Below are 16,507 nucleotides of genomic sequence, written 5' to 3' on the forward strand. Positions count from 1 at the left end.
AATGTACGAACGATCGCTTATGCAGACGAGATTCAGTTCCCAGAACTTGAGATGAGCGAGACGGTTCTGGTCCACTAAAACCTCAGACCGGCTTACAGACACAACCGACGGACAAGGGTTGCTGAAGTCGAAGCGTCGAAGAGTGTTAGATTTCACAGGCTGATCCGTGTAAAAGAAATCGCTGGAGCAAGAAGATAGGAACTCAGATAGATCCCTAGGCCTTAAGATCACTTGAATTAACACGGTACGCCATGCGTGAGTTATGACCTAGAAGATCTAGCGTCTGAATCATTCTAATCGCAGGAGTCACACGAGGAATTATCTATATATTAACCATCTTGTAATACACCTTGAGAAATTAATAACTGCAATAACAGTGACGAATAGAGCCGAAGAAAATATTTCAATGATCGACTCTCGTCTTCAAGATTCGTGTAAAATTTATTCTCGATTGTCTGTCTGGCGCGATTGTCGATTCACGGATGCCGTAACGCGGCAATTTGCAAAGTCAAATCAACAGCCTAATTATCCGTATTAACCATCTTGCGATCTCCTCTGAAAAATTCACAAATACAGTCGCGGATAAAGCTGAGGAAATATTTCAATGATCGACTTTCGCTTTCAAGATCCATATGAAATTCACCTTCAGACGTTTGTCTGGCGCGATTGTCGATTCGCCGACAGCGTAACGCGGTAATTTACAGAATCGAGGGTCTAATTTATTCAGCTGTCAGCTCCTTGCACACCTAAACGACGATTTCCGCACGCCGACCAGCGCGAATGCGACGATGTGTCACGGTGAGCGCGTTTCACCAGCGAAAAGAAAAGTCGCGGGTACGCTGCGCGCGTAGGTGGCCGAGATATATTCGCCCGCACCTTCCACACGTGCATGCGTGCGTACCTGCGTGGATGTGGGAGTAAGGCAAACACACGCATGCACGTGCGAACTCACGATCGAACGCACGCGTTTCTCAGTCTCGCATCGCAGACTTTTCCCACACGTGGTTCGTAGACGCGGCTCCCTTTTCTGTTGCCTTCTAGGCTGACTCCACCACGTCTTAATTCCTACCTATCGCCTACCGGTGCGCGTCTTCTAGGTCTCCTCCGTTTCTTCCTTTCGTTATTCCTTTTCGTCCACCTCGGATCAGCAACCGTTGCGCAACCGCAGTTCGCCATGTACGACTTTATGCTTTCGCGTAGGCTCGTTCGCGTTCTGTAACCGGAAGCGATCTCGAAGAATCGCGAAACATGAATCGATGCACGATCCTCGAGGATGAAGTTGTTAATGACGACGGACAAAATGTATGGAGAATTGATAATCTACATGTCTGCCGTCGTTTGCTTCCACATTGGCTGCGTTCCGAAATTCACTGCCAGTGCTGAAATTCTATAGTGTACGTTACATGAACTATAGATTTTCAATATCGGTAATGAATTTCGGAACGCATTATGTTAAATTGAACAAAAGAATCCTCTATTATTTTTAGTTGATAATTAAAGAAGATCGATTATTACACACAATTATGTACTAATCCTCTCTATTTAATAACTCAAAATTTTATGTAATTGTTTGCAATATAGCAGTAAAATTTTATTCACAGTTTGATGAGTTCTACCCGCACACAACAAGTGTATCATTAATTGTCAGACATTCTGTATATATAGATGTTTCAATATCAATCATTATTGTCAGAAGTGACATTTTACGTAGCATTTAATCAAGGCTACATCGAATAATATAGAAATCCAATTTCCACCAAAAAAGGATAATTTTTTAACTAGCTTAGTATATTTCATAATTTTTGCAAAAACACATAAATATCTGCGAAATTGGATCGAAGTCTTTCGATTGACCTTTTTGGACTTCTATATAAAAACAGAAACTGATCTTTAACAACGATTTGCCTTTCGCTATCGTTTCGCTCGCATGAACGTAGCAGGAAATCGTGTAATTGTAATCATCGGATATCCATAAAACATGCCGGGCAATCGCAGATACTGGATCGTTCCACGACGACATCGGCCACGGCGAGGTAAAGCTAATAAGCCGTGGCGAGGTGGAGGAAGTTCGTAGGATGCGCGAAGTAACGATACGCTCGCCTGGTCACGAAATCAAAGTTGCAGGCTCGAACAATCGCACGTTCTGCTCCGCTCTTGCTCGTGAAGGAAAGCGAAAGAGGCGGTTTACCTTCTGCGGAGGAGCTTCCGGTTCCTTCCTGCGCCGGGCAGATATCACCTGGCGATGAGTCAGAGAGGTCGCTTCTCAGACACCTGCTGCCCGAATCGCGTAGCAGGTTCCATCCGCCATTAGCCACGCGTATGTTTCTCCCTCACGAGGGTCGACAGCACTACTTGTGTGCCACCGGTATGAGTGAACGTCGCGTTTTCTTCCATTGTCACCGAAACAAGTCCCGGATTCATGGGCCAGCGACTTGTGACATCACGGGACCTTCGGGCCCCGGGGCACTCCTGTTTCTTCGTTACGATGCCTTACTTTGTAGACACGACCCGCGCTTAACTCTCTCATTCCCTTTTTACCGCGAAGAGAGGCAAGACAAGACTCTGCTGACTGCGTGTTCCTCGAGCATAAGCAAGAAGAAACGATCGCTTTGAATTCCAGCTGATCGTTCTCTGACAAATCTATCCTCAAAAGACCGACACGGAGAGACGATGCATCTGCATCACGTGAATCATGAAACAGCTGTACCACGACGGACGGCACGCGTCGGTATCCAACATTCTCCGCTGAGGTCTCCCGAGAAGAGATCGGGTCAGGTGTACATCGATCACATCGTCGCCGGCAGCTGGGAGATACGCCTTTTTTCATCTCAAATAACAGCATCGTTTTTGCTTCAATAAAACGTGCCTGCCGAAGTGACGTCTTGCGGCCAATCATTGCGATATTTGGAGCACGTCGTAAAACATGATCCTCTGATACCACTGCTCGAAGTGACGAGCGAGAGACTCCTTAGAAAAGCCCGTTGCACAATCACTCGTATAATCCTGCGACAATAGTAGTGTGTAGGTTTTGACATTTCCTTTTACGAGCCTCAACAAAAAGTCTCGTACAAAATCGTTGAAGGCTCCTCAAGCCTCCAAATCGTACGTGTGAGCCACGCAATCATCGACGTTTTGTCCACGTGTCCACGCAGTTCTTTATGTGAGACAATTCAAGAAAATATGAGCTCGAAGCGGGCACACGTGACTAATGGTAAATAGCACGAACCGGTGGTCCGTTTAAAATGGAGAAATCGGATCGTTGGACAACCGGGAAACCACGTGCAAAAACAAGAACAGCGTGGCGGAGTCGGCGATGGCAGGGCGACAAATGGTCGAGAAGAAAAGTGCATTGTGCGTTACACGTTGTGGGAACACGATTGTGTGAGTGGCGCGAAGTGTTACTCGGTCGAGCACAGGTGTGTGTGTGTGCGTTCATGGAAGAAGACATCGTGAGTCGCTTTCCACCCTTTTACGATGCCGCAGACGTCGGGCCAATTAAAATGGGGAAACTCATTCAGTCGGATGAGCTAATTAACGCGACGGTGAGAGGGTAAAAAAAATATGATGCGCGTAACCAGAAATATTTCGTTGTGGCCAGCGTAGTCGCATCAGCCTAGTTATATTTGTGTGATGGTGAAGTGTATGGTTGACATGATTCAGTTACTTTAATACATCAACTGCATCAATGTAGTTGCACGTGACCCGATTGTGGCAACCAAAAATCGCTTGAGGTAATATTCATTATGGACACACTCTGGTTAGAGGAAACAGATATCGTAATTCTGTAATTGCTCTGTGGTTGCGGTAACCACATATTTGGTTATTCTATATTTTATTATTATTCATCCGACTGACACCACCAGATTTATATGTGGGCCAACCGTTTTCGGGTAGAATGATATCGATGGACAACGCGCGTATCGAGTGACGTTGCCTTTTTTCTTGACACGATTATTTATAGCCGGCGATGGTGAGAATGAGAGTGGAACCTTGAACCTCGACTGGATCGGCGTGGGTGCAGGAAGCATGGAGGACGATGGCACACCGCGTGGTCCCGTGAGAAGCGAGACGAAATATGCAAATTGTCTAACTACAGTGGCGAATGTTGAACTTGAACTAACTACGATTGGAAGCTGGGATTCTGTTAGACGTAACTTGGCGTCGCGAAATTGTTCGTAAGAGTCTCTCGTCAGTGGTAAATACATTTCGTTTTCGCCAGGATCGAGGCGACAATAATCGATTCATGCGCGACCAAGTGCGGCCCCAAGTATACGGATAGCTTAATTGCTTCCGGAAGTTCTGCACGAATCGACAAGTCGCCGCCTCCCATGACAGATGTTGTTGCGAAAAATAATAGCGGGCTACACGTGCGCTATTATTACTGCACGCGTATGTACGTAACGCACGACTTTTGCCCACCGATGAATCAATGAACTCTCGCGTGTTATTTATATCGCGTGTGTAGATCCGCCCCGGCGTGTGTGTGCGATGATAAATTTTCAGGAGGCAGGAAGTTAATTAACTCGAATGTGAAAAAGAAAAGACAATGCAAATATGCGTCCAGCATATTCTTGCGAATCTTCTTGGCAAATATATGGAGCGCTAACGAACGCAATCAGTATGCAAAAGACAGGTACCTTGTGACAAAGTAGAGTTGCTCGGACATCGCGGCACCGTTATATACGGTAATCTAGATAAGCAAGTAGAGGAGACTACTCCCATGCCGCTTTCGTTTCCTTCTTTCTGTACACTCGCAACGGCAAGATAATAGCCGCAGCTAGATTAATAGTAAAAGAAAAAAAGAATGTCCCTCGCAATTTCCACAAGCGATCAAGCCATCATCATTTCGCTCACTCGCGACTACGACGTCACGTTACAAGAATGTGCATGGAAAAAAGACTCTATTCGTGTAACTAATTTTCTGTTATTTGAAGGCTAAAAGAAAACTCGGTAGTAAGAGCAAAAAAATCCTTGTAGGAGATTTCTACTCACACACAATCGATCATTCTCAATCAACTTCAGCCGAGTGTTATCTCAACGCTTCAACGGCAGTTATCTCAATGTCCAGACCAATATTTGCGCCATGACAGAGATGTAAATAAAAATAAAGATATCGTTGTCACACGACCTATGATTATTTTTTTTCGTGTAGAGCGACGGACCAGACTCGAGATAAACTGAAATGAACTCTGATTACTCCCAGATTCTGTGTACGTATATGAGATTTCGTAATTCTCTTCCTTTTGGAGTTTACACGTCATCGTAGAAAATAAAAACGCACGTGAGCGAAACGGTCCGCGTAAAACGGAGCATCCGCGAGAGACGGGAGCGTAGATCATGGTCTCAGAACAAAGGACGATCCCACTGTCGAGTACCGCAACCTTGAACTTGGATGTCCGTGGTATACCACCGGCAAGTACTGAACCCTATTCCGAAGGCTCCTGGAACACCGCACTCGTAACTCATGATTTGTTTCTGGCGATCGCCAATGCTCTACGCTCGTTCCGCCGAACGAGCCGATCGTGATCGCTCGACGATGAAACGTTTCCTCGCTTGGTGGTTACGAAATCGTCCCCGGGTAGTCTGAGAGTTTTATGAACGTGCACCGCAAAGCATCGGACATGCCCGACGCGTGGAAACGATCCAAGATATTGGTAAAGGAAATATATACAGCCAGAATCTAAAATTGGACTTTGTCCAAAATAACGTTGACTTCATAGCATGGCGTTCGCTCGCGCGCGAAGAAAGCACGGAATTGAGCTCGTCGTCGCCCGTCGAATAACCAAACACACCTGTCGGTTATTGGCTCGCCCTCGACGCGCAGTGAAAAATTAGTAAACGTTCTTGTCCCTCGTCCAACACGATCAACGTGGAAGAAACGGCGGCAACGACTGTGACGCTATTCGCTATGCGCGCTGACGCTATCGGTGCGTTCGCACTATTATCGTTACTATTCCCGTCGGTGACAGAGAGAATGGGAACGTAGATACGCGCGCATTTTTATCAGCACAGGTATAAGCCGTTTTACTCGCGATACAGCTGGTCTGTGCACGATAACACGGGCATTTAACGATTAGCAGACGCTTCGACAAAATCGAAAACACTCGGCAGGCCGTTACGCCAGCAGGCGTCGCGATAACCCGAGGGAACCGAGTTCCGTATCGCCGCTTCGTCAGTAAACCCACGACGAAACGACAGAGCTGCGCGGAAACCACTCAGTCTCGACATCCGCTAATCCGTTCCGGAACTTTCCAAGCCGATTAAACCGTCTGTCTATCAGCGGCGCGTAAATGAAAATTCGCGGTTTGGAAACGCGATTACTCCGGCGCGTATGATTCCGCGGTGCGCCTGCACGAGCGAATATCTGCCCATGTGAACCACGTAATTATCGGCAAGCAGCAACTTTTTGCTCATACGCGATCGTAAGATTGATGACCATCGCCGATGCGAATGCCGTCCCGATCGTAAAGCTCGCACCACGATCACGAAGCGAGCTGACGCCGTCACGGCGTTATTTTCTATTCGTAACACGAGACAAAGCAGTACCACACCCTGTGCTGCGTGCGCGGTTTGCACTTAAAATGCTTGTATTACGTGTCACGTAAGAGACGCAGTATCAGTACGCGTGCCTCGTGTTGAACGACCAGATCTTTCGCTAACTCACGGAACGTTAGTCCTGGCGCCTACTACATTACATAGTTTGAATATCTTCAAGGTGAACTTGTCTAACAGTGCCATGTAAAAATTTATCAACTTTACCCTCAAAATATATTATTCATTTCTCTAAAAAAAAATAATTCAAACGTTAAATATCGTAGATAGATATAGTAAAAAATTTTCTATCTTATTAGAACTCACAAGCGTTCAATTTTCCAGAGCGATGACCTTCTGAAACTTTTTCGAGCAATGAACCGTATTTAATGCGACGTTCTTAGCCGCTTTTTAGCACCTGTTAAGGCGAACAAACGTGACTTCTTCCCCTCGGCTTTGGAACCGGTGGTCTTAATCGTGGAAGTAGCGTGACTACGCGCGGATTGCGAAATTTGCCATTAAACAAAGAAAAGTTAACAGCGCAGCCTCTTGGCAGAATCTCGGCGAGAGAGTTAATAGCGGCCGGACAATCCGGTTGAGAGAAGAAACCGAGACTCCAGAGGCTGTCACTTTGGCCATGAATATTTACGCGCGTCTCGAAGGCTCCTTATAGGACAGCAAACTTTAAGGATTTGGCGATGGCTTGTGCTCATAAATCACGAACGTACTCGGCAACGAGACTCGTAAAGTCCTCGAGAGAAATAGCAAGCGAGAGCGTCGTGACGCCTCTCGAATGTCAAGGATCACGAGCTGCCGCATTTTTATTCGTCGTGAACTCGCTTAGAGGTAAATCACTGCCCAAACCCGAAATATATCATTTATAATTATTTTACGTGTTCGCATGTAAGAACTTTATGACGTGAGATAGCCGAGAATGCTACCGTAAGTGAATATTTTATATACCTATATCTGATACTTTAATTGGTCCATCACTTGGCCACCTCGTGGCTCGATTAAATAAATTATTTGTGTATTATTAGATTGCATCGCTCTTCGCCTACGTTTAACATTCGCTGCGCTCGCGCCTATTTGCCGTGAGAAAAGCGCACTCGTGCATCGGGTTGCATATGCCACAGGCGTTCGTTCATTTTCGAGGAGCACATACAATTGCCGCGAGGCTGTATTTCAACCGGCTGTGCACAATCTGGGATAACAGCCTTAATAATTTTACGAAAACAAATTTCTCGATTATGCGCAATGTGTGTGCATATCTGTGCTGTTAATTTGGCCAGTTATTTCGACAAATTTTCTCGAAATAATCAACAGTAATGATGCATTAATATATAAACATCTTGCACATAATAAAAAAATTCGTTTGAAACTAGGGTTATAAAATATTAAGGAGCCATTCAACATTACGTCACACCACGAGAGAGGAGAGAGTCTATTAGCTTTCGTGACAGTTTGACTACATGGAGAGAGGCAGCCATGGAACGTCACACGTATCTGTATCTAAATATGTATATACTTATAAAAATATTGTATTTCATAAAAATAACTTAATGTTTTGTGTTAATAATCCAAAATTTTTATTTTAAAATATTTTCCTTCCAGAAACACAACTCTTTTACTAATTAAAATTATGAAATAAAGTAACTTGGTATTATGCCTTAAAATTATTTGTACTTTAGAAAAAGATAGTAGCGCGCAGTCTAATAATTGCTTACAATAAGCTATTTTCTCTTATTCTATATGAAGAAAGTAATTCCACATCTCACATAATATTAAAAAATAACACGAACTTTATGATTAAATGTGACAAAAGGATGTGGGATAAAAAATATTTAAATTTCGCGTAATTGTTGAATGAGCTCCTTAAGATTATTTCCCCAGATTATGCAAATGTACTTTTCGTACAAAGTATACACTTTTTGTGGCTTTTTGAATGCAACTTCTTTTCTGATACAACCCGATAAAATATATTGACGAATTACGGTTTTGAATATATCGACATACAAGTTGCCCCGCTAGAGCCACTTACCTGTACGGCACTGTTGAGGAAACAATTGTTCTGGCCGGGCCCGTTGAGCAGACCCTTCGTGCTGGTGAAGCTGCTGTTGTGTTCGCGATGTGGTGATTTTTGACAACTCTGCACCTGTCCTTCCGTCCCATGATGACACTGTGTGGATTGCAGGTAACCAGCGAAGTCCACTGTATCCTGGGATGCAGCCTGCTGCTGCAATCCCATTGTAGAAGTCATGATCGCTGGATCAAAGTGGACACATCTGAAAACATTCGCAATAAACGCATTTATTGGTAACGATGTTTCAGTTTATCACGAAGGATAAGTTAATGGAAAATTCTCTATCACGTTTTTGTTTTCACACAATAAACTTTTTCGAGCAGAGCGTGCGCTCGAACGATACGAGATATTGTTTTATCGGCACCAAAGCGTGCGGTGCCGTTGCGAATTACTTTCGACATTGTGCAACGGTTTCGCAGAGTCGCGGCATCGTGCGTTCGAAAGGAAGCATTTATTATGTCTTAAGCTACGGCAGTGAACTCGAGTCTTGTAGCACTCGCGGGAACTCGTAAAACCGAGTCAACGAGGAAGCTGTAGAGTATATAATTACAAGGGAGGGAAGAGTTCGGAAAAATCAGTTTACGTGTATGCGGAAATGTAAAATTTTATGATCCGCAGTACCTACGTAAAGAAGAGACCAATTGCGCGCGACTGTTAATCAGGCTCGATTGAAATTCCTCTCTCGCGTCAGATGGATTTTTTGCGATTCTCTTTTTTTCTTTTCGCGAAGGAGAAGCGCACCGAGAGAGAGGAGCGGCTCGGTGAGAAGAAAAATATCGCCTCGAGTGTCGCGAGAAAGGGTGAAATCATCATAAAGGAGGGTGCAAAGGATGAGACGAGCGAGAGGGGAAAGAACTGCCACGCTAAATGCCACCGCGACTCAGTGGCGTTAATTTCGAGGAGCCGAGAAAAGTGGTCGGAGCGAGTACGTGCTCGAGAGCAAGCCTGGCGCCAGCCCCCGCCGTACCTTGGCTCACAGGCTTCGGATACAATACTCTGGTCACATTCCTCTTCCGATGTCGAGGTCCCACCATACTCGACGCTACACTTATTACGGTGCCGACGAAGGAAACCAGACATGGCTTGCGGTGCCCTCGTCTTCGGCATCGGAAACGACGCGGAGGTCGCGTCGTTAGCGTCTGGCTCTGGTAGATTACGCACTGAGTATTCGACCCTTAGAAATTTCCTTTTTCTATCAATTCAACAGCGTACCATTTATGTGCATTAAAGCATTAATAATACCCGCTAATAGTCAGAATATAATTTAATAGACATACACGAGCAACAACTGGAGAGATGGCGCCGCTCCTACGTCTAATGCGCATAGAAGCCACAGTCGTCGAAAGGAAGTGGATCTATAGATCGAATAATGAGCAGTATTGCGTCGCGGGTCGTTCGACCGCGTTGAAAAACTCGGAGGACGCAATTACGCTATCAAAGGCATCATCGATCGGGTGAGATAATTCCAACCGTGGCATGTCGGCGAGCAGGAAATCCAGAGATGCCACGCCGTATTACGATACCGTCGTTTTGTTTTGGTACAATGGGAAGCACTGAGAGGCAGGAAATAGAGTACAATGATGATGACTGCACGACCACTCTGACCCGTCGCTTTTCGCGGCCGAAACTCCGCGCGATAAAGCACAAATAAACGGCCATAAACGAGCGCTCTCGCGAAATTTTGCCGCGCACACGTTGTAAAATGATAATTTTATGGCAAATGACATTTATCTTCACGCGGCCATGTGCAAGCCGCGAATAAACCGACCAGCTGGCTACCCGACGTGTTGTCCCCGCGTTTGCCGTCCTTAGTAAGACGCGTCGAGAAGGAACTTCCATTTATACGATACGAATCGCGTTAACCAAGAACGCTCGATTTCACGCCATTCGAAGCTGCTGCGCAAATTGCACGCTCCGAAACGGACTATTGTCATGCGCGGATCTAATTTTAGATAACGACAGACGACGCGTCGAATGCGCTAATTTTGCACACTCGATGAAAACATTGGACGTGGCTACGCGTCGTGCTATTCATAGCTTCGCGTTAATTACTGCCCGGCCGACGGTCTCCACTCGCAATGTCAAATGTGAATCTCGCGTAAAATGCCTGTGTTATTATTTAAATGTAAACAATTTTATCGTCGACAGAAAATCGTCGACATAACTAAGGCAACGAAGCACAACAGCCACGACTGACGTATTGATTATTTTTTAGGCTTACATTAGATTACGATAAAAAATTTATACGTTCCTAATATATAGAAGAGTATTAAGGTTGATCCATATCTTATGACTAAAAAAAAATCCTTCCGGTACCGGGAATCGAACCCGAGCCTCCTGGGTGAGAGCCAGGTATCCTAGCCACTAGACCATACCGGATCTTGAAAGAACTGCAACTGCATTTTGCACCACCGGGACGCTATCTTCATATTATTGATAATACAATAGATAAATTACACTTGAATGTTTATCAAATTCTTTTTAAACATCTACATAAAAGTAATATAATTTTTTCCTTAAAAAATAGGATATAAATCCATCGCAATAAATAAGAAGAAACATGAAGAGACAAAATTAACAATTTATGAGAATTTAATGTAAATATAAAAAATATAATAAGTAAATATAAAATATAAATATAAAAAGAATATATAACAACTTGTAGTAAATAATAAAAAGCATAAAAAACTAATAATTTTTAATAAATACCTATTTTCTTTATTGAATGAAAAAAGTTGCAACGTAATAACTAAAATAACCGCAAATTATGATATAACTGTGATAATAAAAATTTCTTCCCTTTACGCGAATTTATTTAGCGTAAATTTTAAGATGGCCTCGTAATCTGCAGGATGTCGTTGGCTGCATAAACGCAAAGTCCACGAGCGTTACCGAAGTCTCGTAAGTTCCGAAATGTGGAGAAACTTAAGCGTTCCTGAACGACGACGGTCGTCTCGACCACGTGTGCGTGTTGTGCGTACTAACGTAACAAATGTTCATTGCCTCGAATAACAATGGCACGAGGACGTATTTATAGACGCGTAACGACATCGTGTCATTATTTTTCACGCCCCCGCTTCTGCACTGCTTCTCTTAATTTAAGAATTCCCTTTTCTCTCACGAACTTCACAGCCATGGTAACGGCACGTGATTGCCTTGGAAAAGCGGGAAAGCGGCCGCCACCGCTGCGAATAAAACAGAAAGGAAAAAGAAGCGGCTAAGTTGTTGGGTTGCAAGGATAGGAGGCGAAGGGAGCGTCGTGAATTACGGCGTAAAGTTTAGGCACGATGTGCTATCGGGCGCGAGCGCGGTTATTTTCGTTGGCATTTCGTTCGCGACGCGGGATGTCGACGAGAAACTGTCGGAGGCGCCTTGACGCCCACCCTGTCGAAAGAAAAACATGCAAATTAGGCCGCGCTGCCAATCCCAGTCTCAAGTCTTTGATGGGCGCGGGCTGTCTGGCGGACATAGCGTCGATTGTAAAAGTTCAGCATGTGTAATGAAAAGTTCTGTGCGTTATGAATGAGCCTGAAAATGACAACTGGAGTTTTGAAACATGTTCACAGAATGCTCTTTTTCGCAATTTATTACAGTCCATCAAATTTCAATGTGTCAAAGATTCACGGCTGATCTTAAAGACAGATGTGTAATAAAAAGCTCTACGTTATGAATGGAGCCAAAAATGACCGGAGTTTTGAGCCGAACGCCTTCAGATAGAACGCGGAATGTTCTTTTTCACAATTTACTGAGTTCGATAAGATCTCGGTGTGCAAAAGATTCGCGTCCTGATGTTCAGTAAAGGCAGAGCCCGTATATCCGCGTAATTAATTAACACCGGAACGAAGTTCGCGTCCGCGGTATCATCGCGCTCGGCTGCATTGCGACGTTTTGCGAGCGTAACGCAAACGTGAAACTTGTCTCCGCGATACCGTGGTGTCGGCAGTAATACATGAGCATTGCGGAGGAAGAAAGTTGGCAGAACTCACCGTCGCGAAAGAAAGCCTCGCGATGTTGGCCACGCGGGGAGAAAAAACGAACTGTTCTTTGTCCGCAGAAATAATTCGCTGTTCGATTGCGGTTTTCGCGACAAGTACGAGCGCGAGACGATAAACGAGCGGATGATTTTTGCAGAGAAGTCACTCTAATGATCGTCGAGTTCCGCTAAAAGATCGCGAAAAGGTTCTTCTAACCGGGCCGTCTGAACACAGACAATTATGAAAGGTCCGATAAAATTCTATATAAATATCCCTATTCTCTCTCCACGTGAACGTCGGTACTTATGCATCTGACGTCACGCACGCGGCACGAAAATACCCGCGCGACTTCTCGCTACTTTTATTTTCAACCGAGTCGTCATGGCCGCTTGAAACTCGCGAATGAATCCCGCGCGAGCGCGTTTTGTCGGTGAACATGTACGAATTAATTATGAATCGCATTGTACTTCGCGGCCGTGCGAAGCGAGTCAAGCGCGGTAGAGTCGGTCTTTTCCGGTCTATCTGTATGATTTTCCCGTAACGCGGCGATTACTATGATTATTCTATATTTACGTATGTGCGAGTATACGACCGAGTGGCGCAAAATGATATGCTCCGCGGTGAGGAGTGTCCGCGAATTGAAACAGTGGGAACAACGGTGAAGTCCGCGGTGCTATTTGAGAGGAGTGCGAGAGACGATCGGAAAAATTCATCTCGTGGGAGCTCCGTGAGCCGGTCCTCGTGATCGAGTGGAAACGCCAAGAGAGCCGAAGAGAAAGATCCTTCCGCCGAAAGGATTATCGCAAACAGACCTTGAGAGGCGCAGAGACCATCGCGCGAGTTAGGAAAGTTGCTCGAAGCTTAAGTGATGGACCAGCGTCTCGTCGTGATTGACACGGCAATCCCAGATTTCACCGGTCATTTTTCACCGCCGCCGAGACGAGGATTTTCTAGTGCTACGAGCGTGTTATCGAAATTTTCTACGTCAATAGCGCGCGGAGTGATCAATAAACTGTGAAATGCGGCGTGTCTATCGAACCGCGGATTCAGCGGATTTGCGATTAAACCGCCGCGAGAGATCGAACGAGATCTCGCGTGATCTATCGAACAAAATTGCGACGATTGATATCGCGATGAACGATTGTATCACCAAGATTTCGAAACTGTGCCTAATTTCCCTATAACCAATTAAACAGTGAGTCTGGTCCATTCGCGGTACAATTCAAACTCTCGCGAACAAAAAGATTGCCCGGCTCCCTTTCTTCGTGCTTCCGTGCATCCAGCTTTTAGGCTGCAAAGTTACCGATTACTGTAATTTGCTCGGCGGCTCACAGGTGCGCTTCTGTTAGAGCGTTTCTTTTTTTAACAGAGAACAGGAGAAAAAAAAATTCGCCCGACGTAATCCGCAGCCGAATTTCTCGGGGGTCTGCTTTTGTGCTCGGCGCGCGGTCGCTGATCACGACATGCGATCGTTAACACATCAGATCGTGGGCTCGCGTGATGCGAATAATGCTAGAAGACCGCCGCAAAAATTGCTGCACATGAAATTATCCTTTGCTCCACGTGCTTTAGTTCGAAAAGCGCGCGGCGAACGAAAAGTCAAATACAAAGATTTTATATTATCGATGAAACCTTTGATCTTGGCAGAGCTTTCCCTTTTGTATTGCCAAATGAGGCGGCCAAGTCGCAGGATAAAGTCGCACTTTTTTCCCCGGGACGCACCTGCGTACAAAGTATCGAATGTTACTGAACCGAGCGCATCGCGCGCTTACGGTACTCGGGAAAAACTTGCGCGACTGGTTATGCATAAGATACAACAAGTCTATTGGCACGACCAAGAACAGGAGCAGAACGCTCGGGAGAGCATGAAGCTGCGGCAAAACGTATGAACTTTTAATAAATATTCCTCTTACGATAACGCGGAATTCATGCGAGTCATGCATCGCCTTCTTCCTCATTCTAATAAAGGCGTCTTCGCGCTTACACCATGTTGAAAGTATCACGCTAAGAAACGCTCACATTAGCCCTTAGATAAATTTTGATTCATAAAACCGCGGCGCGTGAATCAAATCATGCGACGGCAATTTAATTCGCCCGTCGATATACACCAAGTCGTAAATAATGCGGAAGTGAAAAATGAAAATAATGATACGTTGCGATCGATAGTCACGATGAATGCTTGAAAAGCACAGAAGGAGGACATTGTCGCAGCATAGTTGGCTTCAGCCAATGGTCAACAGCCCGCTCACGCGGCTCAGTTTCGTGTGAAACAGGTCGGACAGATGTGACAGAAGCCCCGGTAGGTGTGTACCACGTTTAAATAAATATCGAACCAGTCCCAAGATAAACTTTCGTGCGAGCCGACAGATAAACCGGCGCGATGCACGCTTCCTCTGTGCGCACGCACTCGAAACCAAATATAGAATTAACTTGTTGTGAATGTAGAATTTACATGTCCACTCTCAGTAGAACTATCGTTGATCAATGAAAACTATTTAGAGAACTTCAACAATGTAGGCACAGCAAATCGAGTGAGCACGGGGAATGCAATTAGAATCTAAATAACTGAGTCGTCTCGGGATCATTCCTGATTCCGAATCGCGAAATTTTGATGCTGCTTGAGGCTTTCTTTAAAACCTGCAAGTGATATTTCGTGCGTTTTATATCATTTTATATTATTTGTATTTCCATGTGTCCCATGGGTTTCCATGTATTAAACATGCACTGATCCTTCAGATGTTAGAAAGTTCAGGACGAAAATAGAAGTAAAATTTCAACTCGGGATATCTCGGGCAATTCAAGTTCCAGCAGACGTGACAGAAAGTGTCACAATATACGGTGTTTTATTGGATTGCTGGTGTTCGCATTTGAACGCACTACTTTACACCTTCGAGGCCACCGGTGGAATGCTAGGTTATCCCGCGACGATAATACAGCTCACTGATTATCGTGGAGCTGGAAAGCACCTCAGGGTCGTTTAAGTTACGTCGTAATGATGCCGAGGCGGCGAACCGGTTGCGTGCCCCGGGCCTTAAGGCCCTGCCACTGCACTTATTCGGCCCCGAGATCGCCCTCCATCACTAACCTGATCCCGAAGCGGCCGAGAGCGAGAAGAGGCGAAGGAAGGAACTCACAAAAATTAACCACGCGCTCGCTCGCACCTGGTCCAAGGATGAAAACACGAACTGGCTCGCGGAACCTTTCGCCGCAAAGAGAGCGGCTCCGACCAGCTGCGGGGTTTTGCAGTGGACGATCCCGAAGAGCAATGGATCCGTCTACACTCTCGCAAAATACGAAACTAGAATGGCCCATAAATAAAATAAATGCCATCGAATAAACACGCAAGTGATCGCCAGAACGTGCACGCGGGCGCTATGAATAGCGTGAAATCCGCTCGAGGACGCGAGAGAAAAAGAGGCCGTTCGACGTTTTAATCACCTTCCCCTTGAAATATACGCCACCCATTGGGAATCCAATTGGTATTGGCGTCGAACGCGCGGTACAGCGCGATAAATATTTGCCGTTGTTGACCTGCCCGCGCTCGCGTAATTTTTAATTCGTTCCGTTCTCCCGACGCGCGACGACAATGGACGACGGCATTTGCCGGCTCCTTCGCCCGATAACGTGTCCATTGTGAGCGTCTCCGGGCCGCACAAAACGCCAGATAGTCGCGCTCCATTTTCAGAGTGATACAACACCCCGTGCGCCAAGGGGGTTGGGACTTATAAATCTGACGATAAATCTATCAGCGGCAAAGGCTGACCGATATTGCGCCCGTGGCCGCTTGCCAGGGGCGTCCCGCAAATCTTGTTGTATTGTACAGTCGCGTGCAAGGGGCGCTCTTCCTCTCTCTCTTTCTCTCCCTCCCTCCCTCTCTCTCTCTCTCTCTCTCTCTCTCTCTCTCTCTCTCTCTCTCTCT

The 16,507-nt window shown here is 45.6% G+C and overlaps 1 protein-coding gene and 1 non-coding gene across 4 annotated transcripts in view; both read right to left on the reverse strand.

Annotated features, from left to right (window-relative positions):
* Positions 1 to 16,507, reverse strand: part of LOC116846471 — a 71,544-nt gene that overhangs the window by 40,187 nt on the left and 14,850 nt on the right. For 2 of the 3 annotated variants that reach the window (XM_032820311.1, XM_032820312.1), the window contains exon 2: positions 8,573 to 8,816. In XM_032820311.1, coding sequence (XP_032676202.1) covers positions 8,573 to 8,791 — 219 coding nt within the window. In that variant the 5' untranslated portion in view covers positions 8,792 to 8,816. Of the gene's footprint in view, positions 1 to 8,572; positions 8,817 to 9,581; positions 9,770 to 16,507 lie in introns of those variants that run through there. The other variant, XM_032820310.1, reaches the window with a different exon arrangement.
* On the reverse strand, positions 10,922 to 10,993 carry Trnae-cuc. The gene has a single exon. It is a non-coding gene; the product is annotated as a tRNA-Glu (tRNA).

This window comes from Odontomachus brunneus, unplaced genomic scaffold (genome assembly GCF_010583005.1).
Source record: "Odontomachus brunneus isolate Ranch 3 - 2012 unplaced genomic scaffold, Obru_v1 Obru_scaffold_065, whole genome shotgun sequence".
NCBI classification, from domain to species: Eukaryota; Metazoa; Arthropoda; class Insecta; order Hymenoptera; family Formicidae; genus Odontomachus; species Odontomachus brunneus.